The sequence below is a fragment of the Branchiostoma floridae genome, chromosome 1 (genome assembly GCF_000003815.2).
Source record: "Branchiostoma floridae strain S238N-H82 chromosome 1, Bfl_VNyyK, whole genome shotgun sequence".
Classification (NCBI taxonomy): domain Eukaryota; kingdom Metazoa; phylum Chordata; class Leptocardii; order Amphioxiformes; family Branchiostomatidae; genus Branchiostoma; species Branchiostoma floridae.
Genome location: NC_049979.1, coordinates 23,845,335 through 23,873,270, shown reverse-complemented (window position 1 = coordinate 23,873,270; position 27,936 = coordinate 23,845,335). Strand labels below are relative to the sequence as shown.

Below are 27,936 nucleotides of genomic sequence, written 5' to 3'. Positions count from 1 at the left end.
AGCATGTGTTGTGTCGTTTGAATTAATTCCGGGAAAGAAAGTCTTCTTTTTGGTATCACGTTGGGCAGTTTGCTGAGAGCTGCAATTGCAGTACTCCAATCAGCCGTAAGGGGTCTCTTTTGAACCGTGCGGTTGCCGACAGGAACATTTCTTCAATGGGGAAGCTTTTAACGCTAAATAAATGTGATTGGTTGATTGACTGCATTATAGAAGTTCAACAAACTTTATTCCATTGCCAGTTTTTGATTGGGGTTTAACAAAAAAAATAAAAGAAGGAGAATTAGACAAGAGAGGCATGATGTTTTTCACTGTTTCCCTTGTATTCACCAAGTCGTACTTGGTCCAGCTTTTTGAGCGTAAACACGCTTTGGTGTAAGTTCTGGGACTATTTCGTCAAAAAGGGTGTCAACGACACCACGAGGACCAGATTTTTTCCTTGTTATGGCAAGAGTAGAATATGATGGACTCTTTTTATAAATGTACAATGTACATGTATTCCATCGCGCCTGACTTTTCTTACCCAGACGCTGGATAAACTAATTGAGTAATCATTTTTACCTCTTACATTCTTACAATGTAAGTGTGAACGGTTGGCTTGATGTTGTCTTTCTCCACATAATCTTTGACTAGTGGTATGACCTCCAATGACATCGCATATTTGTTTATGGGTCGCGCTGTACCATGCACCAGCACGTGCGTATATAGAAGACAATTAATCTAATCAGCAGAGATAACCAATGGTAGTCCATTTTATGACCAATGACACGTTAGGATTCCATTCAATTAATATACATTGTGTATTGACCAATCGTTTCATCTCACATCAGAGATGGCCTATAGCCATGCATTTTTCTGACCAATGAGACTGCAGGGTTTCGTAAAATCGTAGACCAGGATTTGCAGCTGTTGGCTTTTGTTCCAGTTGCAGGTGCATAAAGTCGGATGCCTTGCCACATGCACCATGCATTATCAAACACCAAGGAAAGAGAAATGTAAAATGGTCTTTTCCACCCGACATCTCACCGGAATGTCTGGACCACCCTCACACACAGACTCTCGCGGCGTGCTCAGGGAAATTTAATATTTGAACCATTTGAGATATTGCTGTGAGCCTGTGACCCTCCTTCCTGGAGTAACAAAATTATGTTTATTTTTTTCATGACTTTTCAGGTCAAACCTCATAAAAACGCTTATATGCAAAGTCAAAGCTTTGTTGGGCGTTTTGAGCATAATCAAATCTCGCGCCAAATTTAATTAGCCCCTCCCACAATCCTTTGTACAAGGTGTTACGTCATTTGTATTCTGATCATCCAACATGGCGGCTGTGGATGGTTTGTTTTTGTCGCAACCCGATCAATTTAGTCCCGTATAGCACCGTTTCCCAGTCGGAAACACTTAGCTAGTTTCTTTGTCGACATCATAGACTTCTCTAGCCGAGATGCCGTGGTATTTCCCGTGGTCGGACTCCATCAAGAAGCGGGCGGTGCGCTATTTACTGCAGCACTACTTGGGCCACTTCCTGCAGGAGAAACTGACCTTGGATCAACTCAGTGTTGATCTGTATAACGGCAAAGGCATCATCAAAAATGTGCCCCTGGATGTTTGGGTGAGTGCCACAAGTCTCCACACATTATTTACTAATCGGTCAGGAGAGGTTTACAGTCGGTAAACAAAAACAAGCCCCGAACAGCTGGTTCAGCTTTTCACTGGTCCAGGCTTGATTGATTGACGATAGCAGCACATAAACAAAGGATCGTGAGCCTCTGGGTTGAATAATTTTTCAGTTCTAAACAACATCTAAATCTTTCCTAGTCTCATACACAATTTGTCCCCTCACCAGTTACTCACAGAGGGACTTGATCAGCTATATATAGACATCTATGAATGCTGCTTCAAAATAAACAAACATGCAAGACAGATCTGCAAGACATGCTAACAAATGGAAGAGACAAAGAGCCTATATTTTTATAAAAATATTAAGAATGTATGGCAAACTACTGTTTTCGTAGTAAATTTTTTTGTATGTTCACGTGGTGTAAGTGGTAGATGCTGCTTCACTGTATGGGTCAAATTTCAAGGATCCGTGGGCGGAGGTACGGTTCTAGGATTGGCCCCAGCTCGAACATAGCCTGAGTATCCTCCGTACTGTAGTAACCGCTGGCTCGTGGTTAGCAAGCGAAAGTCGTGAGCCAGCAGTTACTACGGAGGATGGTACTCAGGCTAGCTCGAACATGTCATAACGCCTTAACAGACTGCATTTGTTATTTTGGATGGTGACATAAAGCTGGGGGTCCTGTGTATTGGGGAGCTTAGGTTGTTAACTTGAGGCGTCCAACCTCTGCAGATTAAAGAGCCCATCACACTTGTGGAGAAGAGTAGGGTTGACCCAGTGTGCTTTGTTATGATATATGTATGTGGGCTGTAGCAAGGCTGTACTGCATGAAAAATCATCTCGATTCACCTGTTGAGGATGACAATAGAAGAAGAACTGGATATTTATGGCAAGGTGGATTTTGTGTTTCCATGCAGCTTTGCTTGTACCTGTACAAAAATGAAAACATCTTTTTGCAAACACCCCAGCTAGCCTAATAACACCTTGGTTTACTGTAGCCCCTTACTAGTAACCTTTTCCCAGCTGAAGTGGTCATTAGCACCAGATTTGTATTGGATACAGGGTTAGACAGCAGGAAGAGGGCTATGTCAAATATCAGCCATCTGTCACAATATTTATATCACAATATGAATACTGGTGAAAATCCATGCTGTGATTTTCGCTTTTTGATATTCAGAATTTGGACTTGATACCAATCTTCCCAATGCAAGAGGACTTTGTGTTTAAATTAACTGGATCACATATTAATGACAAGTGTACATGTGTGCTACATGTACTTTGCCTTTGGTTCAAATGTTATTGTGTGCATTGAAATTGAAACTAAATGATTAGGCATGTAGCAAATTATTTGCACAGATCTGCATTAAGTCATTTATGGGATTTTTTTGGCTTTAACAGTCTTTGATGTGCTGTGTTGCATTGCGTTGTAATGATTCTCAAATTTCGAAACAATATTGAGATTGACATGGTTGCAAAATGTTTTCTTGCAGTCCCTGAATGAGGTGCTAGAGGGCACTAATGCCCCAGTGGAGATGATTGATGGCTACATCGGCAGCATCTCTGTTGCAGTTCCCTGGTCGGCCCTCCTCAATGACAACTGTACCATGGAGATCAAGGGCCTGGAAGTGACTCTGCAACCAAAGTATCGGCCTGAGAATTCAAATAGTATGCCAGGTACATGCCATCATATATTAAATCAAAATCATTTAACGTTAGATTTCAGACTATGTCTGACAGTATACTGCAGTATCTGAGTATGTTATCAAGAAATAGTACAAACAGTGGAAGCCATTGTCTTTAAAACATTGGAGTGAAATACGTTATTCATTAGCATGGCAACCGGAATGAAAGTGTCATCGGTACTTTATATTTGCATATTCAAGTTGGATTTGCCATTTCTAAAACTAAGACCCCGTCCTTACGAGTCTTTAAGAATCAAGATTCAAACAGGCCTGGAATTGACCCTGATTCGTGAAGCCTGGTATGAAGTTAGAATCTCTCTCCGAGGGGGCTTTACTTGAGCTGGATCCACCAAATCTACTTCAGGGGATGGATAGTATACAGCAAATCATTCCAGTACTAGTGCCTGAGATAATCTAGATTGGCAAGCCTGTTATGAATGGTGTATAGCTACAAGTATGATGCACGTACAACCTGTCCTTGTGTGCAGGGAGCATGATGAACTCCATCTGGCAGGGCAGCATGACCACCAGCATGCAGCTGGCTCAGGAGTGTCTCAAACAGGAGGCAGCAGCAGGGGATGAGCAGGAGGTCCAGCCGTTCGAGGGGCTGGAGCTCTTCGCACAGACTATCGAGACAGGTACTGTTGTCCTTAATATCTAGTCATTATAAGCTAATGTCTCATACAGTATAGGGTAGCTTTACTTCTGTGCACGATGGTAATGTTTTTGGGGCTGTTGGTTTGCTTGTGTGTGTTTCCACACACGTTTCCACATACTAGGTAAAAGGTCCCAAGGATATCAAAGGTTACCTCATTTCCTGTCTTCAGTTTACTGTTGTATGCATGTTGCCTTATGGGAGGCGGTGGGAAAATGTATATTGTATTCTCTATCATCTATCTATTTATGTATTCGTTTTGCTGTACAAAATTCTTTTTGTCTTCAAACCCAACCTTTTCCCACGCAGTTCTGACCAGAATAAAAGTGACTTTTGTGGACACCATAGTGAGGATTGAACATGTGCCTAAAGACTCCAAGACTGGAACTGCTCTGGAAATCCACATCAAAAGGTACACATACAGACTATAGCTAATGATAGTTCTTTTCTGGATGAGGGCTCAATTTTGTTATTTCTTCTTATTATAGCATGTGTTAGAATTACCATGATTATGGTAGCCTGTATGCCTGGGCCACCCCACCCTGGCCCCCGAAACAGCCTCAAGAACCTGGTTTGAAACTCAGCACACATGCTCTCCAACCAGACGGCATAGTCTGGAGAAATGCTGACCTACTCAGAGGCTGTTTCCAGGGCCTACACAGACCAGCTGATTGACACCAGTGTATCACTACTGTACTACAGCAATGTTTCAACTTTGAATTTGAATGCTGCAAAAAACCTCCTTTCCCTTATACTGCAAAATAAATCCACTGTAGAAGTAAATGAATTTAAATTATGAAATCTGTGTTGTGTTTGTTGGGGTTGATAAGGATTACCTTTTAATGAAGGTTACAGTAATTGACTGTTGTGTTTTGTTGTTGTGCTCCTCAGAATTGAATACTTTGATGAGTGTGCAGCAGACCAGGGCAGTCCTGTAGACAAGGATGAGCCGAAGCTGATGCAGCCGGCAGCCGTGGCTACCAAGGTGTTCCACATGATGGGGGTCACCCTCCACTCCGACGAGTTCCCTGAGAGTGCCAGGACCAGTGCAAGATGTTCACCTAACATGTCTCCTCAGGTAGGGTAACAATCATTCACTTACACAGAGCCTTGTACACAACCTGTACATTATACCTTGTCAGACTCTGCTTAACCTGACTGATGTTTCCAATTCAGTTGGCATAGCCTCTATCCAGCTGTCAGCTAATCAGAGAATTGGCTAAATGATTTCTTTAGGTAAAGCCAAGTCTCTGATTGGCTGAGAGCTAGTTAGAGGCCATAACCACAAAACTGGAAACCTCAGCCCGATTTAGCAGTTTCCTCAAGGTATATTGTCAGTTTAGGTTGTGGGCTCTGCAAAGGAGAATGGGTAACAATATTGCTAATATTGAGAGAGAATATTTGTATATCTGATGCATATGTCACCTGGCTTTAAAAAGAAAACTACATGGATACATGTATTTATACCATCAGTAAAACATAATGAAACATCAACTGTTGTCTCTATTTCTTCAGTCATCAGACTCCAACCTGTCCCCACCCCTGACACCCAAGATGCCGTCCATGATGGAGGGGAGGGGGGCGGAGTCAGACCCCCACCCACAGGTCCCCTCCAACCCCATCAAGCTGGGCGTCTGCTCGGGCATGCAGGAGATCAAGGTCAAGGTCAAACAGAGTGAAAGTATATCAGGACCCAAGGTGAGTCATCGGAATCACTGTACTCAGTGTGATCTTACAGGTAGGAATTCTCGCCACATACTTACATAGTGACCTCACAATGATGACCTACTGGAATGAACTTTACATGTCTTTTAGTATTCTTTATGTTTGTAATCATATATTGTTATTAATGTTTATTGTGTGTTAGATTTGTTTGTTGTATTCAATTTAACATGTACTATTTTGTGTTATTTATTTGTGACCCACACCACTGAGGTAGGATATGCTGGTTGGAAATGACAGAAAAACATACAAACGGTTGATGAATTAAAGAAGACAATAACATCAGCAATATGGCATACTTCTGGTAATTCAAGAGGTCAAAGTTCAATATGACACAGATTTGAAACCTCTCTGTTCTTCCTGCCAGTTTGACCTGGAGTGCTACCTGGGGTCGTTGAACTTCTTCCTGAGCCCCAGGCAGGTTCACCTGCTGATGGAGATGGCAAACGAGATCCTCACACCAGGTCAGTACCACTCCTCACACGAGCATAATCGGTAAGGTGTCTGTCCCAAACCCCAGTAGCCTGTGTTTACGCAATCTCTCACTGGATTGACTTAATGACTAGCTGGTGGAAACTGTAAGGCCAGCCACTAGGAGCATGATTTTAGTCAGGCCACCCTGATGTTTTCCCTCACTCCACTCAGGTGAAAATGAGTACCTAGCTTCAGCTAGGGATGTCCCTCGGCTAGGACATTAAATAGGACCACTTTTAAGAACCCACCACATTTATTGAAAAGAATAGGGGCCCTTCCCTGTGGTAAAACTGAATAGATGGATAGATTTATACAAATTTGTATTGTCTAAGTACTCTCCACTAAGCAGTATCTATAACACTACTGTGTACCTTACATAGCCTCGACCGGTATGAGTCCTGATGGTCGCCTCAACAAGCCCATCTGCCCTGAAGACTACCAGAAGATCGAGAGCGAGCTCCAGCGCCAGTTGTACGAGGATCGCCAGCCCAAACAGGCAGCAGCAGGGGGTTGGGAGGATCACATCGGGGACTACCACCTGGGCATGGGCAGGCACACCATGGAGGGGTCACAGAAGAAAGGACTAGGTAACTTTTGTCATGATGTGCAGCTGAAGAAGAAGTGCTGTTACAGTAACACTTATGCTTGTAAGGAAGATACATGTAGAAAACAGTCCGCACTCAACCTATTTATTATTAGTGACTATCAAACAAGAACAACAACATGTTGTATAGCAATCCTTTCAGTTTGCAACTTGCTCAAAATTCATGTTCAAAATAGATGCACTGGTCCATCTAACATAGTAAAAAGTTTAGGTGCACCCAAATAAATGAGATGTACTACATGTACATGAAATAGAGAATACAATGTCAGCAATGCCTAATTACAAGCCTCATTTCAGACCTTGAATCTGAAATTCTATAGCTAAATTAAATTTTTTTAGATACATGTGATATATAAAACAAAGGTATCATAATTCTTTTATGCTTAGATGTGAAAAATGCGGTGTACTACTAGACTTAGTCTAGTTAGTTATACAATGTAGTACATTGACGTATACTTTGTAACCCTACACAAATATCTAAGGTGGCAATGCAATTATTTCTTTAGATTCAGGAAAAATTGTATGCTGAACACTAGAGTTGAGCCCCTGTTTGAAAAGTGACAGTTGCCTCTGCCCCCCTCCAGGTGATGATGATGATGATGTGTACTACTCCATGGCAGCAGGGCTGAACGTACAGCTGCCCCCCCTCGGACAGCCCCCTGAGGTGGACCTGGAGACGTCCTTCGGTAGTAACTACAGCGCCAGCAGCAGTGACTCAGCTAGACACAGACTGCCCAGAAGTAAATATCACTCTCTCTATAACAGTCCTTATGTGAAATTCGTATATTTCCAAGCGAGTCTGGATTTCTAGGTGGGGGAAGGAAAGAGGGGTTTTAGTGTGTTTTGGGTTTGCGGATGAAAGTTCTGTACTACAGTACAATGGAAACACACATTTGTGACATCATGATTCTGCGGTAGAGAGGTCACCCTTAAAGGACAAAAATAAAATCGCTGAAAACATATCTGGATTTACGGTATTCCTGGTTTGAAGATTCAGAATGATACTCTTTTGTACTTGGAGAATTGTTTCGGAATCCATGTTCATAGACCCACAATGAAACTACTAATTTAGTTATGCTTGTTAGCATTGACTTATTGACCAAATATCCAACAGTTTTTTACTCATAGCCAAAAGATTCTCCTGACATACAAATAGTTGATAAACGCTTTCCATGTACATTATGCTTGTACATTTGTAGTTGACTGCTCTGATTTCTCCATTTCCAGACAACAGCGCCCACAAGTTTGGATACAGCAGCTACGCAGGAGGAGCCTCCTCCCCCTTCACAGCCACACTTCCTAAAGGGGTCACCACCAATCAGAAACCTTCCAGCAGAAAACGAAGTGAGTCAAAGAGATGCTTCCTTTTAGATAAATGTAGAGAAAATTGTTTGGTAGAAACTTCCATAGTTACCGTAGATATCGAAATGTACAGGGAGGTTTTATTGGATGTGGTTTTTGCGGCAATATCTTCATCACAAATTCAAATATGCATTAAAGTTTGCAAATATCTTACAACTGTACCAGAGAATTCCTGTAACCATTAACTTCAAACACCTTGAAACACCTTCCCTTTTACATTAGATGGAATGTCTGTGTTCTGTTATACAGCCACTTTCAGGCAAATATAGATTGCAAACATGTCTAAGTAAAGGAGTTAATTTCTATCTCTTGCACACATTCTGTAGCACCTTCAGGTCAGGAGTTGTTAGAAGAGGAGGCCAAGGCGGAGCGGACTCACTACAGACTGAAGCTGAGCTGCCTGTCAATCACTCTGCTGCACAACGACCCCGTGGCCACGCCCACCAGTAAGAGCGACAGGCCTGAGTCCAGTAATCTGCTGTTAGACATGGCGGAGAAGTACTTCACAGACGTGATGGGCTACAGTACATCTGCCTTTGGGTGGAAAGACCTGGCTGCCATGAAGGACAGAATAGCCAAGGCCTGCCAGTATGACCATCTACAGTGAGTAGATTAGAGTTAATTGTATTGAGTTCAGCAAAATTCTTTTTAAAATGTCAAAAAATTAGCCATTACCAGCACAAGCTGGCTAGGCTGACCCAGTGTAATGAATTGTTTTCATTATAAATAAAGCACAGAATGTAAAATGGGTAAGTTGGTATGTGATAAAATAGAGAAGACAGGCAATATGTACAGTATTTGCTGGTTCATTGTATTGGGGAAATTTCCTTAACTCTTTTCAGCAAGTACAATGAACAGTGGATCACTGCTTAATGTCCCCTAAGAACTGCAATGTTTTTCAACAGCATTCATGTCAGGTGAGCAGCAACAGCTAGAATAGGACCTCACGTCTTCTTGGTCCAGAAGCATGGTCCCTAACCATTGGACTTTTCAGTTTGCACACTACTGCCATAAATACCTTTTCATGGAATGATAAAGGTATAAACCAGTGTTGTTGCTGTTCCCAGATGTGTAGCCGCCCCTGTGATGCTGGAGTGTGACCAGAAGTCCAACAGCAGTGCTCACCACCACTTCCAGCGGACGGTGGCAGACATCAGCGTGGGTCTGCTGGACCTGGTGGAGTGTCTGTATGACAGGGACACCCGATCTGACCTGACCTCCGACCCCACAGAACCTACATACACAGAGGTACACACAGCCTTGAGCTAGATGGAATTTTATACTATGGATTTTTGTACCGTTACTTAGTAACATTAGTCTGATATTCTTATGACTGACAAGTTTTTTTAATTTTGCTGGACTTATTTTTCCAGTAGAATGGGAAAGGAGGATAACACTGTGTTTTACTTTCACCGTTGAAATGATTCTAAGTAGAGGAGTAATGAATTGGAAATAGTTGGTGCGACGAATTGGAGGTCACTGGAAAAACTGGAAAAATAAAAAACACTGCAAAAATAAAAAAGACAGATATCATTTCAAGATTTACAGTATTATAAGTTTTTACAGTTGTTTACTAGCTTCCATCTCTTGTTGAGGAAAAGTCCAGTTTATCAGTGCTGATGATATTTAAGTCTAACTAAAATTGCTTCTGAAAATCAGTACATTTTAATCCAAATGTTAATTTCTGTTGCAGCTGCTGTCCTTCCCTGACCTTCAGCAGCAGGAGACCACCAAGTCCATGTTTGCTGCCCTCCCCACCACCAGTCCCTGCCTTAAAGTCAAGTTCAAGAATGTAGACAAAGGAGCAAAGGTAAGACAGTATGCAGTGTTTCATTGATTTACTGTTTGAAACATTTTATTACGATTTATTTCATCTTTTTCTTGTAATTTTTAATAGATATGATTGTTTTTATTGTTGTTGATGCCTTTTTACCAGTGCTATGATAGATCCCATAGCCCTGCCCACTTTGCCACAACATAGAAGTGCAAAATAAAAACATAAACTTACAAGTATTTGACCAGACATGCAACCACTTGAATAATGATTGCCAAATATTGATCAAACCAATATCTGACATGCAATTATTGGACCAATTGCCAGTCCTGATGGACAGTCAGGATCAGTCTACAGCAGTCTCTTTAAGAGGCAATAGATGCAGTGAGTTGCACACCTGTCCTTGTTGCCATAGGGTGCGTACACAAAGCCCCCCATCCCCGAGGTGACAGTAGAAGTCAGTACCTGTGAGTGTGAAGTGGACATCAGTATAGTGGACAGACTGAACGCCCTGCTGAACCCCCAGCCCCTGGCACAGATGAGCAGCTCCTCCGGCATGTTCAGCTCCATCCAGCCAACAGCCAGTATGGTGAGTTGTTTTTTTAACACCGTGAATATTTCTGCATTTACAGTATTTTATTTTACCAGGGTAAAAATCACACTCAGGCTATGTGTCCCTGGACACATACATTGTACAAAACTCAAACAATATACAAATGTAACTGGAACATACATTAACTTAGGTGTCTGGATCATCTAGCACATTTTCTTACCTCTGTAAAAATGGAGGTATCGTTTCCAGCCTGTCTATTTGTTTGTTTCAGACAAGACAAGCCTTGTTTAGTGAAGCCTTAGACGAGACACCAGCCGCATGTGAAAACCCCATCAGCCTGCATATATTATCCCCAGCTGCCAAGTTTCACGTCAGGTAACGACTTGCATTGTAAATGTGTAGCATTATACTATGAAATGGAAAATGTTTGCTGGGATTTAATTTTGTATATATACTGGAGAAAATGGAGTGTTTGTGATAGTTTTAAGTTTGAAACAAGGGTATAGATGGGTAGAAGACAAAACAAAAATTTTCTGAAACTGCAAACACAAGACCTGTCATAAAAGAGTAGGGTTCCTTGCTAGTTTTATGTAGATAAAATCTTGCAGTCCAGTCTTATACTTACTGTACTGAATTGCTGTGTTACACCTAGAGACAGTTTACTGGTTATGTGTACTAACAAAGATTCAAACCCTGGATGTATATTATTTCCCAGATTTCCCATCCCCGACCTGAGACCGCCCAACCTGGACCACCTCCCCTGGTGGAAGAAACACATCAGGAAGGAGGTGCTGATCCTGGATGTGACGGACTTTGACTTCCAGACAACCCTGGGGATGGGGGACATCTCACAGTACGAGCTCAAGTTCAGAGAAGCGCATGGCCTGTATCAGCTAGACCCGTCAGAGGAAGCAGTGTCGTTTTGTCGGATCTCCCACGGCCAGTCGGAGGGCGACATTGATGCTCCTGTCAGCAGTGGATTTGATTGGCCAAGGTAAGAAGGCTTTGTTTGTTCATGTGTTTGTTTGTTTGTTCCTTTGTTTGTTTGTTTGTTTGTTTGTTTGTTTGTTGCAATGAAGAATGAGTCCAGAATTTTGTATGATAATCCAAACTGACATATCTGTGGGTGGAAGTTTTTTTAATGACCCCGAAGATGACATGTTTCCACCTGAGACCAAGGATGCTACGGAATACTGTAAATGCAAAACGTTTGCAGTGTTTTTGTTTTTTTTAATGTTTGCGGTATTTGCGGTGGTCACCTCATCACAAACTTAAAACCACTGTGAACATTATTCCAATATAGAATTTGACTACAGTCTATGATGCTACAGCAAACTTAAAACCACCGCGAACAAATGTTGACAACATTTGGTGTCCTCAAGCATAGAAAACGTCCATCTTTGAATATTTGACAGTGGCACACAAAATACATTTTCAATTGTTTGATGGAAACACGTGGCAAACATGTCAAGTAGAAGGAACCCTTGCATCAAACGTTATGACAGCCCAGGTATGACACCTGTCCCTGTACCCCTCCAGGATAGTTGTGACTGTAAAGCCATACAATGCTGGGTCAGTACTGGAGGAGGAGGAAGTGGAGTCTGAACCCAGCACACCTAACCACTCGCTGGAGGAAACACTCACCGGCAAGCAGGAGCCATCCGTCTTCTCCAACAAGAAAGTCATGTTTGAGAATGAAGAGGTTTGTATTATATGTATTTCTGTCATTTTTAACCAGAACAGAACTAGCTTGTGGCCTATGCCCTAAATCCCAAGTCCCATAAATATGTAATATCAAGTTAACATAATACTACACCACAGTAACTTTGCCATGTGGCCAATTTCCACTGTTAGGATCAAGAATAGTGCCGACTTCAATGCCACATTATTTTTTTCTTTTTCAATTTTAATATTTGACTTTTTAGTAGGATTCACACATGTTAAGTCATAAATGCTTATATTCTTAGCAGAGATTTATACAGATACAGTATAGTTATACCCAGTACTTTGAAATCTGTTTTTACTTGTCCCCGAAAAATCTATTGCAATACTGTACTGTACACATTCCCTAGTTTTTACCATATGATTGCATCATGTTAACCTGTCCCATGTGCCTCCCATAGATGATCATGCCGGGTGACCAGGCAGAGTTGTCAGACTTCCAGGAGACAACAGTCGCCACAGCTAGGATATGTCTGGAGTTCTCCTTCCCCAACGTCAACCTGGTGTTGCCAGACAAAGCCTTTTACGAAAACCTGTACAATAGGTGAGGCAACACTTCTCCTTGGTGTTTTTTTTTTTCTGGCCAATTAAGGCTATTGACAGGATATAAGACTTTTTGGTTCTATTGATACAAAGTTCCTGTTATAATTTTTTGGGCACTATTGGATGGAGGTTCCTGTCAGTAAGAATTCCTTTCAATTGGCAATATTCATATTTTCCTTTCGAAATAAAATTGACATTGTAAAAAAACGCTTGTCAACCCTATGCCTACCCTATGACAGCGGAACTTAAGGATAAGCCTGTAAAATGGTGCAAAAATTCATTCATTCCTGAGAAAGAATGATTGTGGAATAACTAGAATACAAAAAATCAACTTAAATTTTAGTTAATAAAGATAATCAAAAAACAATGTAGCCGGGATGTAACTTGCAACCCCTCTCTCCCGGGGCAAACACTAATGACTTAAAGCCTGATTCTTCCATGAATGATTGATGTTTACTGATACATTGCTGTGATTCCTGTCTATAACTAGTATAAGACTTTTCTTTGTAATTTAAACAGAGCATTCATTTGTACTATTGCCAGATGTCTCTGTTGTTGGTAGACACAGTATCTAAGTGGCCCTTCCCCTGTGTGTGTTACAGAATAAACAATGACCTGTGTCTGTGGGCGCCGGCTGCCCCGTCCCCGGTCAACCCGAGTGACCAGTACAGCCTGCAGGGCCAGGTGGGGCTGGACCTGGCCAGTCAGTTCATGCAGGGGGCCAGTAAGGACAGGTTCATCATGTGCAAGTCTGCTCTGCAGTATGGTGGGTCCATGCTTCTGTCTTTTACCTTTTAAGGTTGTTTGGCCACCAATTGTCTATTGGTTACAGGGTTAGGTTTAGTTGTTGTAATGTAATTCACTTTGGTGTACCTAGTAGCACAAAGGGCAGCAAGTGTATTGCTGTTTCATAAGTAGGGTACATGAATATATTTACAGGGAGGAGTTGCTAGCCCTTCCCTTTAAAATGCTTGAGGCACCTCCTGGGATATAGCCCCAACCAAGATCTCTCAGTTACCAACTAATTGGATCCAGGGAATCAACTTTGAGGCTTCTACCAGTTAAGCTACATGTATGGGGAAATTTCTAAAGGAACAAGACCATTTATCACTTGGCAGCCTATAGAAAAAACTGCAAGGACAGTGTCTCACACTGTCACAGGCATCATTTGTTTGTTTTTGTCATCCTCCAGATTCTGATACAGACGATGAAGATGAGTTTGACAGCGGCCCATTCGACAGCGGACCTTTCTACTCTACATCTGAGATGAAACAGAGACAGCAGAGGAAACAGAAGCAGGAGCAGTACAGACAGAGGAGAGCGCAGAGCTTTGTGGCCGTCTCTGTCAACATTGGGCACGGCAAACTGGCCCTGGGCACAAGGATAAAGGTATGTAGGGTACTTAAACACTATCTACCTTTAAACCGGTGCAACAGCAAAGTGAGTAGAGAGTTCATCTTGCTTTTGGTAGATTGTGAGAGGTTGATTCCTGGCCGAGCCATTCTAAAGACTTTGAAATGGTACATTCTGCTTTCTCATCTTAGCTCTCAGCATTCTGCACAATGTCTAAACAATAAAGATTCTATGATGTACATTTTGTATAACTTCCTCTGCACCCATTCAGGATGAGGAGGGCAAGTCATCTGAAAACAGACAGGGGGAGCTGCTACTGGAAATCAAGGATGGGACCATCTTTGTGGTGGTGAACTACCAAGGGAACCCTAACCTGGGCTACCTGTTTGTCCAAGCCAACAAAGCTGGGGTTTTCCACAGAGGTCAGCACATTCCGTTTTATGTAACACAGTATGCTAGCTGTGTATGCCATTTGCTCATTCTTTCACATACTCAGGGCACAAAATTCATTTTACATGTTATTATATATATTTACAATTGGCCACACAGGTCAGGTGGATGACCACACGTGGGAGGACATAGTGGGCCGAGCCACACCGGACTGCCCTGACCAGCTGGACCCCCTGATCTACCGTTCTGACAGTGTGTACACCAGTCTGGCCGGGCTGGTAGGCACAGGAGGGGACAGCCTCAACATGCTGTCTGTGGGAGTCAGGATCACATTAGATACAGAGAAGGCTGAAACTGTCAAGGTTAGTTGATATGTTCTCTCTGTGTCATTTATCACTTCCTTTTCCTGAAGGATAATTGTTGATTGAGACAAGTTTTACTTATTACTGTTACGCATAACAATCACTGTTACCGTAGATGTTGAATTGGGCATCATATGTCCAAAGGACTTAGCTAGCAGACAGGACATCTAAAGTTGACGGGTTCAATTCCTAACATTCTGGCTAGAAGTTGTATTCTCATGAAAGGCACTAACAACTTTCCTCACTCCACCCTGGTGCAGAATGACTGCCTGACTTCAGTTAGGGACTTGAATGGTAAAATTAAAAGGAGAGGATTGGGCCCTGCCTTCCAATACTGTGCCCTAGATGTAATGGTTTAACAACCCACTTCTCCTACATTCTCAAAAAGGCTATGTGATCGTTACCTTTACATATTGAATGATATATTGAGCATATATTGAGTTGCTTCTGTTTATTGTGTGACAGGAGTTCTTGGTTGCTGTTGCTGTACGAGGAGGAACACTAAGACACAAGGTGTTTCTGCAAGGACAGCACTGGTTTACACAGGTAAGGCAACTTCATTATCACAAAAGAATTGCTTTTTATCTCATATTTTTCATAGATTTTTTTTACCAAATTGCTGTGAGCATGGTTGGTCCTAGGGAAAAAATGCCAAAACCCTACATACCCTGGCCTTTCTATGGGTTGACTGTTGGCAAGGGACATGAAATTTTTATCTGAGTGATGAAAACATTGTTGGTGAGTTTATCCATAGAATTGTGCTTGTACAATGTATTATTTGTAAAGTCCAAATATGATATTAAGAATACCATGATTGTCTTGATGTCTTTCTGTTTACATTAGTTAAACTGTATTTGTTGGACCACTTTGATGAAAATCCCTATACTGACCCTAATATTTTCTGGATGGTAATCAGAAACACAACATTAATTTGCCCAGCCTTACAATAGATTCAGAATTACTATAAAGAGTCACCATGCATCTTAGATGCAAAAGTGATGTTCTACGAGTGCTCTGGATCAGAAAAGTGTAGTGATGACACAAAGAAGAAGAAGAAGTGCTCTGATTTGTTCCCCTCCATGTGTCCTTGCAGATGATAGATTTCCTGGATGTAGAAGACTACCCTATCCTGGGCTACACCTTACCACACATCCTGACAGAGCTGCATGTCCACCTGCTGGGCTGTGCTGTGGACTACAGGTAGGACACACCTGGGCCGCTTGTCCCTGTAAAACCCCTGCCACACAGACATATTGGTTGATGGCCTTTTCCTTATCAATTAGTATTTCAAGCTGGCCTTTATGATTACTGTGGTCCTGTAGAGTGAAGTAACAGGTGCCATATATACACGTACCAAATTGGACCATCTGGCCAACATGTCTGGTGCAAGCACCAAGCCTCATTCCCTTGAGTGGTTGCTGAGACCAGGTTTGACTGACAGTGTACTTTATTGTACATCATGTATGATTGTGCATGATCTTTCTTTCCCTATTTTGTGGCAAGGAATGCCAGGATTATCTTTTGTGTTTCCCTGCAGGCCAGTTCACCTGCCAATGAGAGCTATGCTGACCATGGAGAAACTCAGCATATCCAGCAATATTGTTGTAGATTCTGCTATTTCTGTTTTAAGGTAACTTTCCAGTTTCTGTGTTCCTTCAAGTTATCTGCATTGTTTAATGCATACATGTACAAGAAAAGTAGTTAAAAGGTATAGTTAAAAAAAGTCCTTCAAGCACCACTATTGGTGGTGCCTATGGCAGTATCCATCTCTGATTCAAAGCCTTTGGGCCACACAACTTTGTGCATATCGCTACAGCAGGCAGGCTGTAATCCACTGACTAGGCTATTGAACCACTATTATCGAAACACACATGCATCTTTCAATCAGAAACTAGGTTGTTGCATCTTAACTGTCTAAATGTTGAAATTACTACAAATTACATATTAAACTGTTACTAAACAGCAATTCAGCTTGGTGGCTTTCAAGAACCTAAACCTTGGTGACTTTTGTTTCAGATTTATTGTAGATGACTCAGCATTGTACCTGTCTGCTAATGTGAGGGACCAAGGACCAGTAGACCTAAAGAGAAGTAAGTACAAAAAAAATGAAATTGACAAATTCTTAATGGAGTCTAGTTATACACATGTACATGTATACACATGTACCTTCCTGATGCGTTTAGTAATGGTAGTTCTGCATCTTACATTGTATGTAGACTTAAGTAGTCTGAACATTTGGAGTTTGTTTTTTACAATTACTTATGAAGATTCTCTTTTCCCTAGACTATGTTTGTGTGATGGACATGGGGCTGTTTGAACTCAAGCTGACCTTAAATGAAGGCACTGACTCAGTAAGTTTCTCAAATCCTTGCTTTAGAGACTTCCTATTAACACTTACATTAGAAGATTTGGGCCATGATGGTACCAATTGTTTATTTACCTGTGTACAACTGTCACAACCATTGAAAAAAAGTAGTGCAATTTAAGTTGTTTTTGAGTATGTGATTTCAATCAAGACTAGTGATGTTAACGTTTAACTTCTGTATTGGACACCTTCCACTAGAAACAGCCCAGAGTAGACCTGAAGGCCTCCAACAACATGCTGCACATCCGGACCTGCAGTGACTCGCTGGCCGCCCTGACTGCACTGCTGCAGTACTTAGCTGAGGATGGGGACCTCAGGGTGGAGGAGATGGAGTCTAGTGAGGAGATCAGGAGAAAGGTACACTAGATAGGTCTGGTCTAATGTAGTTGAATGGTCCTGAAGCTATCTAATACACTGTAAATATCGTGTGGCATTAAATGGCCTAGTAGCTAGTTTAGCAGACACAAAACTGAGAGGTCACAGTTTTGGTTGTTGGCTTCCCTGACCAGACATTGAATCCTTAGGAAAGACACTTAAACATGAAAATCCTCCTTCCACCCAGATGTAGAATGGCCTCCTGGCTTTGGTAAGGGAGGTAAAACGTAAAGGAGAAGGATGGGCTCTGAACACAGTGGATAGCATCCCCCTGCCTCTACAGTCTCAAAAAGGCTATTGGACTACCTTAAAGTTTACCTTTATCTACCTTTTGCAGGGCACATAATCACCTGGCCTTGGCAAGCAAAAAAGTCAATTGTATGTGCAACAGGTTTAATGCATGTACAATATAAACCTTCTACTTCTAGAATCACTTGTCCAAACATGATGTAGCAGTTTCACCTAAACCATCATGTTGCCTACCCCTGCAGAGACAGCCGTCCCAGTCCAGACCCCGCTCAGACAGCCCCATCCCACAGGTGCTGGACCATGTACAGGACCAGATGGAGGAGGCCATGATGGACGTGTGGGATGTCAATGGTGGTACGTGTTCTTATCAAAGTCAACTCTCACTGTTATAGGCTATCCTAGTAAAAAAAAAAACATTTTGAATCTTCGATATGTATTCTTGAGCATTGTAAGTCACATTGATAAGGAATGTGTCTTCAGACATTAAAAGCTCATCCAGACAAACTACATTGAGAACATACTGGTTCCAGGTGAGTATGAATGTGTTCTATATCTTTGATGATATTTCTGTCTGGAGATGAAACATGTTAAAGGTCAGACAGAATAGGCTTTGTTTTTTGCTACTAGACCTACGTCTTCCTTGATGTGGATTATTGTTAACGATATGTACTGGTACTAGGATACCATATGATGCCATACACATTCCCCCTACAGAAGCTGGTCTGGACCCCAGCATGACCCTGCAGTCCAGTCCTCTGTCAGACAAGAGAACTCTTTCCTCCTCTCTTCACGCATCCTCTGCCGCTGTGCCATATCAGACCACTCCGGGTGTGTGCCAGTACACATGTAGTGGCTATCATAAGCTTTCATGCATGGTCTCCTCGCATCCTTTCATACAACTGCATGGCACTCTTTGCTCCACACATACAATGTAGTTGTTTTTTTTAAATGAACGGTCTATCAACCTTTCTGATATCCGTGTTGCATTTCTCAAAATTTCTTACTGTAAAGATGTGAATGTATGTGTTTACAAGGTATTTCTACTGTATTAGAGTACTACCACAGCAAAAGTAAATGAATTTACAGAAAGTCTCCAGAGTGTTAGAGTGATGCGAGTCCAGGTCCGGTTGGTCCAGTCAGTGGCAGTGGGGTGATGTTGTGCCTCTTACTGTCTCCACCTAGCCCAGTCTACAGGTCCCGGCAGTGAGCCCTCTAGCCTGACCCAGTCCCCACCCTCCACCATGTTCTTGTTCCCAGATGAGAATGGCCAGTCCCGCGCCCCCCTCCCACCTTCATCTGTGGCGACTGAGGACGACTCTGGCAGTGCTGCTGACAGTGTTGAGGACTGGAGCGATGACAGGGATGAGGATTTCTGTATCATTGATGACCCTGGACTTGGCATCATGGTGAGCACCTAGTAGCTTAGGTTTTTATCAAGTCTTTGTCAGAGAGTTAAAAATTCTGCTGAAAAAGATTTTACCCATAAACTATAATACCTTTGACTGTATATCAGTGGCCAAGTGGTCCTTATGTAGAGATGGCCACTAGGACAAATTTCGACTGTACTTTGTTACAGGCGGTACTAGTAGATTGAAACAGGTGGTGTGATGATAAGTTTACATTTGACTTACCTACCTACCTACATAGTCCCTTGACTATGATGTACCATATGATCATTGGGGGGACAAGATAGACATGAAGATAGAGAGCTTGCCTTTCTCTTGCTTTAGTTTGTCTTTCCAGCAGGGTTAAGCAAAGCTGATTAAGGTTTTAACACTATCCTGGTGTCATGTTCCACCTCTAGCCCAGACATGGTGAGCTACGTCTAGTACAGGCTTGATTATACTTTGTAACGGGTGGTTAGAAGAATGAAACAGGCTGCGTGATGATTGGTACACATGTGTCTAAGTCAAGTTAAGATGATTAAATGTAGACACTATTGTCCCCTGTAGCCCAGACATGGTGAGCCGGAGGTCCGTGTGCTGACAGAAGATGCCATCAGGGTGGAGGATAACCACTTCAGCCAGCCCCTGGGGAAGTCAGACCTGCTGAAGGCGCCCGACCACTTCCCCCCGGCCGTGCTGAGGTACACGCTCAGGGAGATGTCTGTCGTGTGGCACATGTACGGGGGCTGTGACTTCGGCAAGCCACACGATAGAACAGCTGCTAAAGGTACACAAATGTTATTATAAAGATTTTATATGCTTACCTCCTGAATTACAAAAAACAAACTTAAATTAAAACTCACCACTATTATAGGCTCAATAAATGTCAAATGATAAGGTGTGGAAGTGTGTGTATCAATCCATCAAATGATAAGAAAGTGAGGAAATCTGCATACTAATCCATCATGGTTTCTCATTCCTTTCCAAAGGGAGTCGTTCCAGCAGTGCCAACCCCAGCCCAACACATGGCAACATGCAGTACGTATCATTCCTTTTTGTTGCTTGTCTTTACAACTTTGTTTCCATTATTTATCACAAGTTTGGATCTTGTCAATCACCAGTCCCTTGCTAAGATTAGGGAGTGACTACTGCCATGTTTGCTGTATGTGTAGGTATGTGAGAAGTCCTCAGCACTCCCCAGCTAAGGCAGGTTCCCAGCGGGACAGCTACAGCAGACACGGGCGGCTGGGCTGGCAGGCCAGGGGGGGTCCGGGCAGGGACACGGACGTGCATGTGGAGCTGCAGATGAACAAGGTTAGTAAATGCTTAATTACTGTAGTTATGTCCAGTCAATACGTGATATGACTTGTGCTTACACTGAACAATACTTGATGTGTCAGTCTTTATTTCATACCTAAGCCTCGATAATGTTTAATATGGGTGTTCTGAACTGTTCTGTATTTCACAGTATCTCATATGCTTCTACTTGTACTACACAGGCCTCCATGAAATAGTTGGAGTGCACCTTGCATGTTCTGAGTGGATTGACGTCCTTACAATCTTTGTTAGAGGACACCTTATTTTTTCAACTTCTAGTCCATTTCGCGTAGAAATATGTGTTTTCTTGGGCTAGTACAGGTGTATAATTTCAGTCCCAGCCCTCAGTAAGATCTTTACTCTACTATATGACTGCTTTGATATTACCCCTAACCATCCAGTGGTTTGTGTTCCAGGTGCGATTACAACACGAGGTGTTCCCCGAGGATACAGAGCAGGCGTCGCGCCAGGTGCTGATCATCACGGAGCTGGAGATCAGGGACAGGCTGGCCTCCTCACAGATCAACAAGTTCCTGTATCAGTACACCTCCGAGGCCAGGCCCAAACAGGCTCACGCCAACATGGTCAGTCTATCTCTCCTGTTAATTGGTTCTTCCAAAACATTTGATAGATTGCAAATGCAGGGCTCTAGCCAGCTCAAATTTTTTTTCCGTCAGCCAATTCCCATTGTCGCGAAATCCGCAAAAACACTGTTCCAGGAGTTAGAAAGACTGAACTGAGACGTTGAAAAACTGTTTTTTAATGAGATTATCGTATGCGAGAGGGCGCTGACACACATCGTCAACAATAATAACAATAGCAAAAAAAACAGTGTGTGGCTTTTACGGCCTTGGACGATGTCCCCAAGCCGCCTGTAGCTTCCACCAAGGATTTTTGTCCGTCAAGGTTGACGGATTGGTTTTAAAATTTTTCCGTCACACGCAGCAAATTTCCGTCAATTGACGGAAAAACGGAGGCTGGCTAGAGCCCTGTGCAAATGTCATCAACAAAGAAGCCATTTTGTCTGCTTTTTTTGCCTTTCAAATCATTCTTTTGCATCATGTGTCATTTTCCAATTATAAGATCAAGGGTCATGCAAATGCCATATTGGTCACCCAGACATATGCTTAGCAATTGCCGCCTTAGTATAGTGGAAGAGGCAAGAGCATATCATAGAAGTATGTGACTGTGTGTATGTGAATGTTGGAGGGGTGCCTTTTTTGCATCCAAGTGGTGTTTGAGAAATTACACTTGTTCATCTTATCATATTAGGTATTATTATGATATCACCTATGAAGTAAAACTAGAAGATGCAAGTTGTCATGTATTCTTATGGTTGACCATTACAGGTGATGATCAAGGCCCTACACATCCGACCGGACCCCCATCTGAAGGCCCAGGAGTGCTGCCTCAGGGTGTCCCTCCTGCCGCTTAGACTCAACATAGATCAGGTACCTCATTACCTCCACGGGAACGGAAGTATTGTTTTTGGCTTGCAAGTTTGTTTGTCATGGTGTGTGTTCTTGTGAATAGAACAGCTCTTGATACTGATACTGTTATTTGAGTGTTGCATAGTTGTATCAGGTACTCTAATAACCTCTGCAGCATGTTAATTGGTGTGTCATGGTGACATTTTGCACTGCTTAATCCTTTCTTTAAAAATATCCTCTTGCTGACTTAAGCTGTAGGCTATACAACATGATGAGTAAGAACATAGACCTCATGTTTAACAGTTTTTTTCTTGCTGTTTCATGCAGGATGCCATCAACTTCCTGAGAGACTTTTTTGCCGAGCTTGCTGATGAAAGCGGTGCCTGCCCTGGTATGTGATCAATGTTGTTTTGACATGTAAATTTGTTTATTTACTGGTGGCATTATAATGAGAATGAAAAAAATCAGTTTTCTTTTTTCATTTAGCTGTTTTGTATGATATGCCTTTAAGTTGATAAATGAACTGTACATTAATTAAAGAACAATCTACAGATGAAGGCAAGACAATCAAACCTGAGAAAAACACTCAAGGTACTGAGGTAAAATGGTTGATGACTGGCCTCCGAGCTAGGGGCCAGTGACAACTGTAGACAGCTGAGTTTGTGTTACACAGACTATATATTTGAGGTACCAACAGTATGTCTGAGGCACTTAGATCCATTGCCAACAGTAGTTGTCCCCCTGTTGTCCCAGATGCAGTAGACACCAGTGCCAGCCCCCTGCAGGCCTCCCCACCCAGCCCAGTCATGCTGGTGGGGTCTCCCCTGTACAGTGATGTGGGGGGTGAGGACACAGTCAGGGGGGCAGAGGGTACAGACTCCAGCATGACGTCCTCCAGGGGCAGTGGGCAGTCGGACTCCAGTCCTGCTGGACCAATCTTCTTCAGGTTAGGGTCTCATTCATGTATTACTTCAGAGTTCGTACCCTAAAAGAGTTCCAACCCAAAAAGTAAAAGGCTGCACTAACAGGTGTGATGAAATTAGCAGGCAGTGTTTTATAGCTGTGTGCTAGGTCAGAGGTACACATTTGCCATAAAAAGGGATTGAGTGTGTAGTATATGATAATTTGTTAAGTACATGATGTAGGGTAAATATGCCCAACATTGAATAACAGAACATCCGTTTAGTTTACCTGTAGGAACAATAGGAACATACCCATGTATATATTTTAACTACTATGTCAAGAAGTAACTCATGAAGGACACCTTATTGTGCACATATGTCTTTGCTCCATTTGTATAAGACACAGTGAATAATCAGGCTTCACTATGTTTTCCCTCGAGCTGTTATTTTCCAAAATGCTGACCATGTAGTGTGAGAAACAGAATATGATTTGCATAAATGTGTCTGTTTGTATCCGCCTCCAGAGAGTTCACCTTTTCTCCTGAGGTGCCCATCAGACTAGACTACCATGGGAAGAGGGTAGACATGGAACAGGTTTGTCTTCCTCTTTTTTTTCACATCACATCAATTTGAAGTAGGGTGCATAGTTCTGTCATTAGTGACCCTACCTCTGGGCCAAGAAGCCCTGAGATTGAATCCCACCTTACCCAGCATGCATGCTACTGGAAAGGGTTGCAGCCGTTGGGTATTGGTCTGCAGTTCATTGTGCTTGTCAAAAACAGGGGAATTGCAATGGTACAATAAATGAACTTTTTGTGATATTTGTTCAATCTCCTTTTGTAGGGTGCATTTGCAGGTTTGCTGCTAGGACTCAGTCAACTCAACAACTCTGAGTTGAAGCTGAGAAGACTCAACTACAGACATGGGTAAGTCGATTTTTAATGCAAACAGCTGCATGTCTTAGTCCTTGAATCAGGGGGCCATCGCCTTAGTACTGCCTGGAGTTGGAGATTTTCTAGCAGCCCCTCATCAGCTTATTGTTTGCCTTAAGGCCACACCGACTTAATTTTATGGATGACATCCTCTGGAGACCCCACAACTAATGCGCGCGGGCGCAAAAAAGAAAAATCCAGCAAAAATAAAAAGTGCTGCTAAACCACGGACTAAACATCCAGACCATTGTTTCCCATGCTTGGTATGTCTTGTACACCTACAGTAATACTGTAATAGACAATCGTCGCCATTTCAATCATGTTTTTATTGACATTCTTGTTTAAAGAAGGAACAAGGTAGCCTCCGTCGCAGACTTCGAGCGGGACTGGCTTTTTGGGGGGCACTGGTTCGTGATTTTAAACGTTGGCTATGTCTCTTATGCCAGGAAAGAGTACTCTCCAAGCAGAGGTTGGTGGGGGAAATCGTGACCTTTTCCCTATGTGCAGTATTTTTCGACCACCCTCCCCACCAAGGAGGTTGGTGGTTGAAAAATTCTGCACATACGGAAAAGGTAACGATTTTCCCCACCAACCTCTGCTACGAGAGTAGGGAAAGGGAGTTTGCCGAGGAAGGGAGTTTGCCGTGGAGAAGAGTTTGCCCCGTCTCGAAGCCTGTGATATCGATATTTCGGCAAGTTGAAAGCCCAATTAAAAACACTTAGACGCAATCGGCATGGACGTGGGCAAATTCCTTTCCACAGCAATCTCCTTTCGTCGGTAAACTCCCTTTCTCGGCATAAGAGAACCTAGTCAACGTTGAAAATGGGGCGATATGTGGCCACAGTTTTTAGTTTTTTTTTTAGAACAGGCGAAAATCAATGCGCGCGCGGATGTCATCCATAAAATTAAGTCAGTGTGGCCTAATGTATTAATTTTGTGAACGATGCAGTGAGAACACTTCTCCACATCCTATTTCACTCAATTCCAAAGTGAACTGTACATAGCTTAGTAAGTAGATACATTCCCTGTGTAGCAAATTTTGATCCTGTTCTGTGTGTGTCCAGGCTGCTGGGGTATGACAAGATGGTGGCCTATGCTGTGACAGAGTGGGGGGAGGACATCAGGAAAAACCAGCTTCCTGGGATCCTGGGTGGTGTAGGACCTATGCATTCTCTAGTACAAATTGGTAACTATAGGCACTTTCTTCATTCATTTGCCTTAATTTTTTTTGCTTCTTTCCAAATTTTTTTGCACTTGAACCATGCAGCAAATTCCTGGTTTCATGAAAACCTTTCATTATTCCATCCAGTCCAAGGTATAGTGGACCTAGTGTGGCTGCCTATTGAACAGTACCGTAAAGATGGTCGCATCGTCCGAGGTCTGCAGAGAGGAGCGAGCTCCTTCGCCACGTCCACCGCCATGGCGACCCTGGAGCTGACCAATCGCGTTGTGCAGTCCATCCAGACGGCAGCAGAGTTCACGTACGACATGTTGTCGTCAGGACCCAGCGTCAGGAAGCTGGGACAGGGGGCCTTCATCCAGCACCGCATGGCACAACAGCCTGCCGACGTGCGAGAGGGCGTCACTAAGGCTTACAATGTGGTCAGGGAGGTAAGGCAGTAGGGGATTCTCAGTATTCGAATTTAAATAGTTGCCTAAAAGATTATAAGGACTCACTTGCCTGACTTAGGAATCTTCATTAGGACTGCACCTGTCTTTTGGGAGAAATGTAAAATAGGGCTTCCATATTTGAGGTGTTTCAAGCATGCAAAAGAGGAAGGACTAGCAACTTCTGCTTCTGCCTTGCTACTGACACAGCACACCAACAATGGCTCGAACAAATGAACAGATAAACAAATGATAACAAAGTGCATATTTGTGCTGAAGACTGGTTGTATTTTTCCTCCCAGGGTGTTACGGACACAGCTCACACCATCTACCGTGTGGCGGCGGAGCAGCATGAGCAGAAGGGTGTGACGGGGGCGGTGGGAGGTGTGCTGCGACAGATCCCCCCCACCATGGTCAAACCTGTCATCCTGGCCACAGAGGCCACCTCTAATGTCATCGGTGGAGTTCGCAACCAGTTCCTGCCAGACGCACGGCGCGAGGCCTCTGAAAAGTGGCGGTCTGAGGAGCAAAAATAGCTTTTTGTTGTTCAAATGTTGCTGATGTCAACGAACCATTGTGCTGCTTCAGGTCAAAAGAATCATTGTCCAAGGCTATCTACGTGTACTACCAGACAAAAGACTTGAGCACACCAAACTGGTGTACTTTGTAAGCTGCTTTTTTATTATCATACCTTACTTTATAACTTTTTTATATGCATAGTTTTATCTGCACTTAATTCTAACATATTGAATAAAGTGATATCGTTACTAAATTTCATATGGCAATGTCTCCATACATATATGTGTAAAAGGTACCTTAGGTGAGTAACATGGCTTGTATTATTATTTATTTGATGTCTTGTCAAATCTTTAATTGTGGCCTGCATTGTACAGTATCTAGCAGGGCATTAGGCAATGCAAATTTTTACTATCTGTGAATTACTCCTGTTGCTTAGTTGTAAGTAAGGTCAAACTGATTTGATTATGTGGATGGCATCCTCTGGACACCCCAAAAGGGATGCAAGTGTGTGTAGGAAAAAAAGTTTGGCAAAAAAAGTTGCTTTCATAATAGTTCATTATGAAATCTAATCGGTCAGGAAGGTTGAACAAATGACTGGTGACAAAGAACCAAACAATAAATTCTCCTTTCACATCTTCTTCTTAGACTTGACCTCAAATGTTTTTGTTTTTCCGAACAAAAATTACTGTGCGTGCTGATGTTATCCATATAATCAAGACAGTGTGGCCAAAGGCTTAAGGAAAGGGCAATTAACTCCATTTCATCAGATGTGTTTCCCCATTTCGTTTATGACGTTACAGCCTATATTTAGAAGCAAGATGTTTTCAGAACATTTCAGTATATGGACTGTACCATTCATGGTAGTTTTAGACAAAAATGTCAGTTACACGGTATTTTGTACCTTTGGACCTCATACAGAGTTGTGCCAAAATCCAGTGTGCGTAATTGCTGTTTATAATCTGCACAAAATTTACATAATTATGCCAACCAACATTGAAATATTCACCAAATGTCAAACATAGGACCAATTGTAGTATTGCTCATGTAGACCCTGTAAGAAATATAACTTGTCACCTTTGTTTTTATATACCAGTATCTTGATTGCCCAGTGAGTGACTTGTTGGAGCTGTGTCAGATATTGTGCAATGGGTCAGTCTTAAGTTTGTTGCATGATTCTCTTTGTAACAGAATGTGACAATACACTGCTTCTTGGCAGTCTGTTCTTTTCTGTACTGTACTCTAGATGATCCTGAACATTGTCATAAAAACCTGTTTATCTTCCATGTTTGATGATAAGGAAAGATTGGTAAGAAAATTAATTTGATGAATCCGTTTTTGTCAGGCTTAAAAACTGCTTGTGGTACCTTACAGTAAGGTACACGTAATTGTTGTCTCAGTAAACATAGTATTGCTAATGTTTTAAGCCTGGGAAAATGTATTGGTATTGTTAGGAATTGATACAAGACATGTTAATCTCCAAGCAGATGTAGCAAGGCAAAATTTGAACGTTTTTCAAGATCTCAGTTCCTCATAGCATCTGGCCTGGGTGTTTGGGAAACGTTATGATTTTGCCATTCTACATCAGCATGGAGATTAGGGACAAGTTGCAATGGCCTCCTGTAAGGGATAGGCAATTTATGCTGTGGTTCCAATGTATATAAATCATGTGTTTTATTGTGATATATATAACGTTATATATACATGCACAGTGTACATGAATATAATTGAAGCAAGCTGGTTTTCTATTCTTTTGAATACTACTAAAATTTCACTTCTGTTATTTTGAAAGATAGATGCTATTGTAAAGCTTTCAGTGTACAAGTACTTGTCATAATCAAAATGCCATGGCCATATCAGTACTTGATATTGGTGATCAGTTGTTGGTGGGATAGTCGCTACTACCCATGGGTAGAAACATCCTTGGAAGGAATAACAGAACAGAAACACTTGCTTATCGAATAAATGTCATTGTAACCCATTAGGTGATGTGTACATAAGGCACTTGTTGGAAGCTTCACAAAACAAGAATAAACAGATTTAACATTA

The 27,936-nt window shown here is 42.3% G+C and overlaps 1 protein-coding gene across 3 annotated transcripts; it reads left to right on the top strand.

The window, feature by feature from the left end:
- The first annotated feature begins 1,281 nt into the window (after positions 1 to 1,281).
- Positions 1,282 to 27,936, top strand: LOC118413818 (autophagy-related protein 2 homolog B-like). Of its 3 annotated transcripts, XM_035817373.1 has the most exons (43): positions 1,282 to 1,606; positions 3,103 to 3,286; positions 3,783 to 3,932; positions 4,259 to 4,361; positions 4,841 to 5,027; positions 5,465 to 5,647; positions 6,039 to 6,135; positions 6,526 to 6,732; positions 7,334 to 7,489; positions 7,977 to 8,093; positions 8,438 to 8,714; positions 9,179 to 9,359; positions 9,805 to 9,921; positions 10,301 to 10,474; positions 10,710 to 10,813; positions 11,154 to 11,432; positions 11,978 to 12,140; positions 12,562 to 12,704; positions 13,306 to 13,469; positions 13,896 to 14,092; positions 14,328 to 14,478; positions 14,606 to 14,808; positions 15,274 to 15,354; positions 15,902 to 16,008; positions 16,346 to 16,438; positions 16,825 to 16,898; positions 17,092 to 17,159; positions 17,372 to 17,530; positions 18,040 to 18,151; positions 18,512 to 18,625; positions 18,980 to 19,203; positions 19,750 to 19,969; positions 20,172 to 20,220; positions 20,355 to 20,496; positions 20,916 to 21,083; positions 21,849 to 21,950; positions 22,257 to 22,320; positions 22,683 to 22,875; positions 23,356 to 23,425; positions 23,675 to 23,757; positions 24,828 to 24,949; positions 25,073 to 25,374; positions 25,674 to 27,936. In XM_035817373.1, exons 1-43 carry the CDS (start codon positions 1,439 to 1,441, stop codon positions 25,905 to 25,907), a joined length of 6,486 nt encoding a protein of 2,161 aa, XP_035673266.1. In that variant the 5' UTR covers positions 1,282 to 1,438; the 3' UTR covers positions 25,908 to 27,936. The 3 variants fall into 3 exon arrangements, with proteins under 3 accessions (XP_035673266.1, XP_035673284.1, XP_035673274.1); XM_035817391.1 differs by lacking the exon at positions 18,512 to 18,625 and having other exon boundaries at positions 19,055 to 19,203; XM_035817381.1 differs by lacking the exon at positions 18,512 to 18,625.

What these genes read in the sequence shown, in the direction of transcription:
- LOC118413818 (XM_035817373.1), top strand. Translation starts at nt 1,439, where the DNA reads ATGCCGTGGTATTTCCCGTGGTCGGACTCCATCAAGAAGCGGGCGGTG. An exon ending in TCCAGCCAACAGCCAGTATG is followed by an intron (nt 10,475 to 10,709) that starts GTGAGTTGTTTT and finishes TGTTTGTTTCAG; the next exon opens with ACAAGACAAGCCTTGTTTAG. An exon ending in ACCAGTAGACCTAAAGAGAA is followed by an intron (nt 16,899 to 17,091) that starts GTAAGTACAAAA and finishes TCTTTTCCCTAG; the next exon opens with ACTATGTTTGTGTGATGGAC.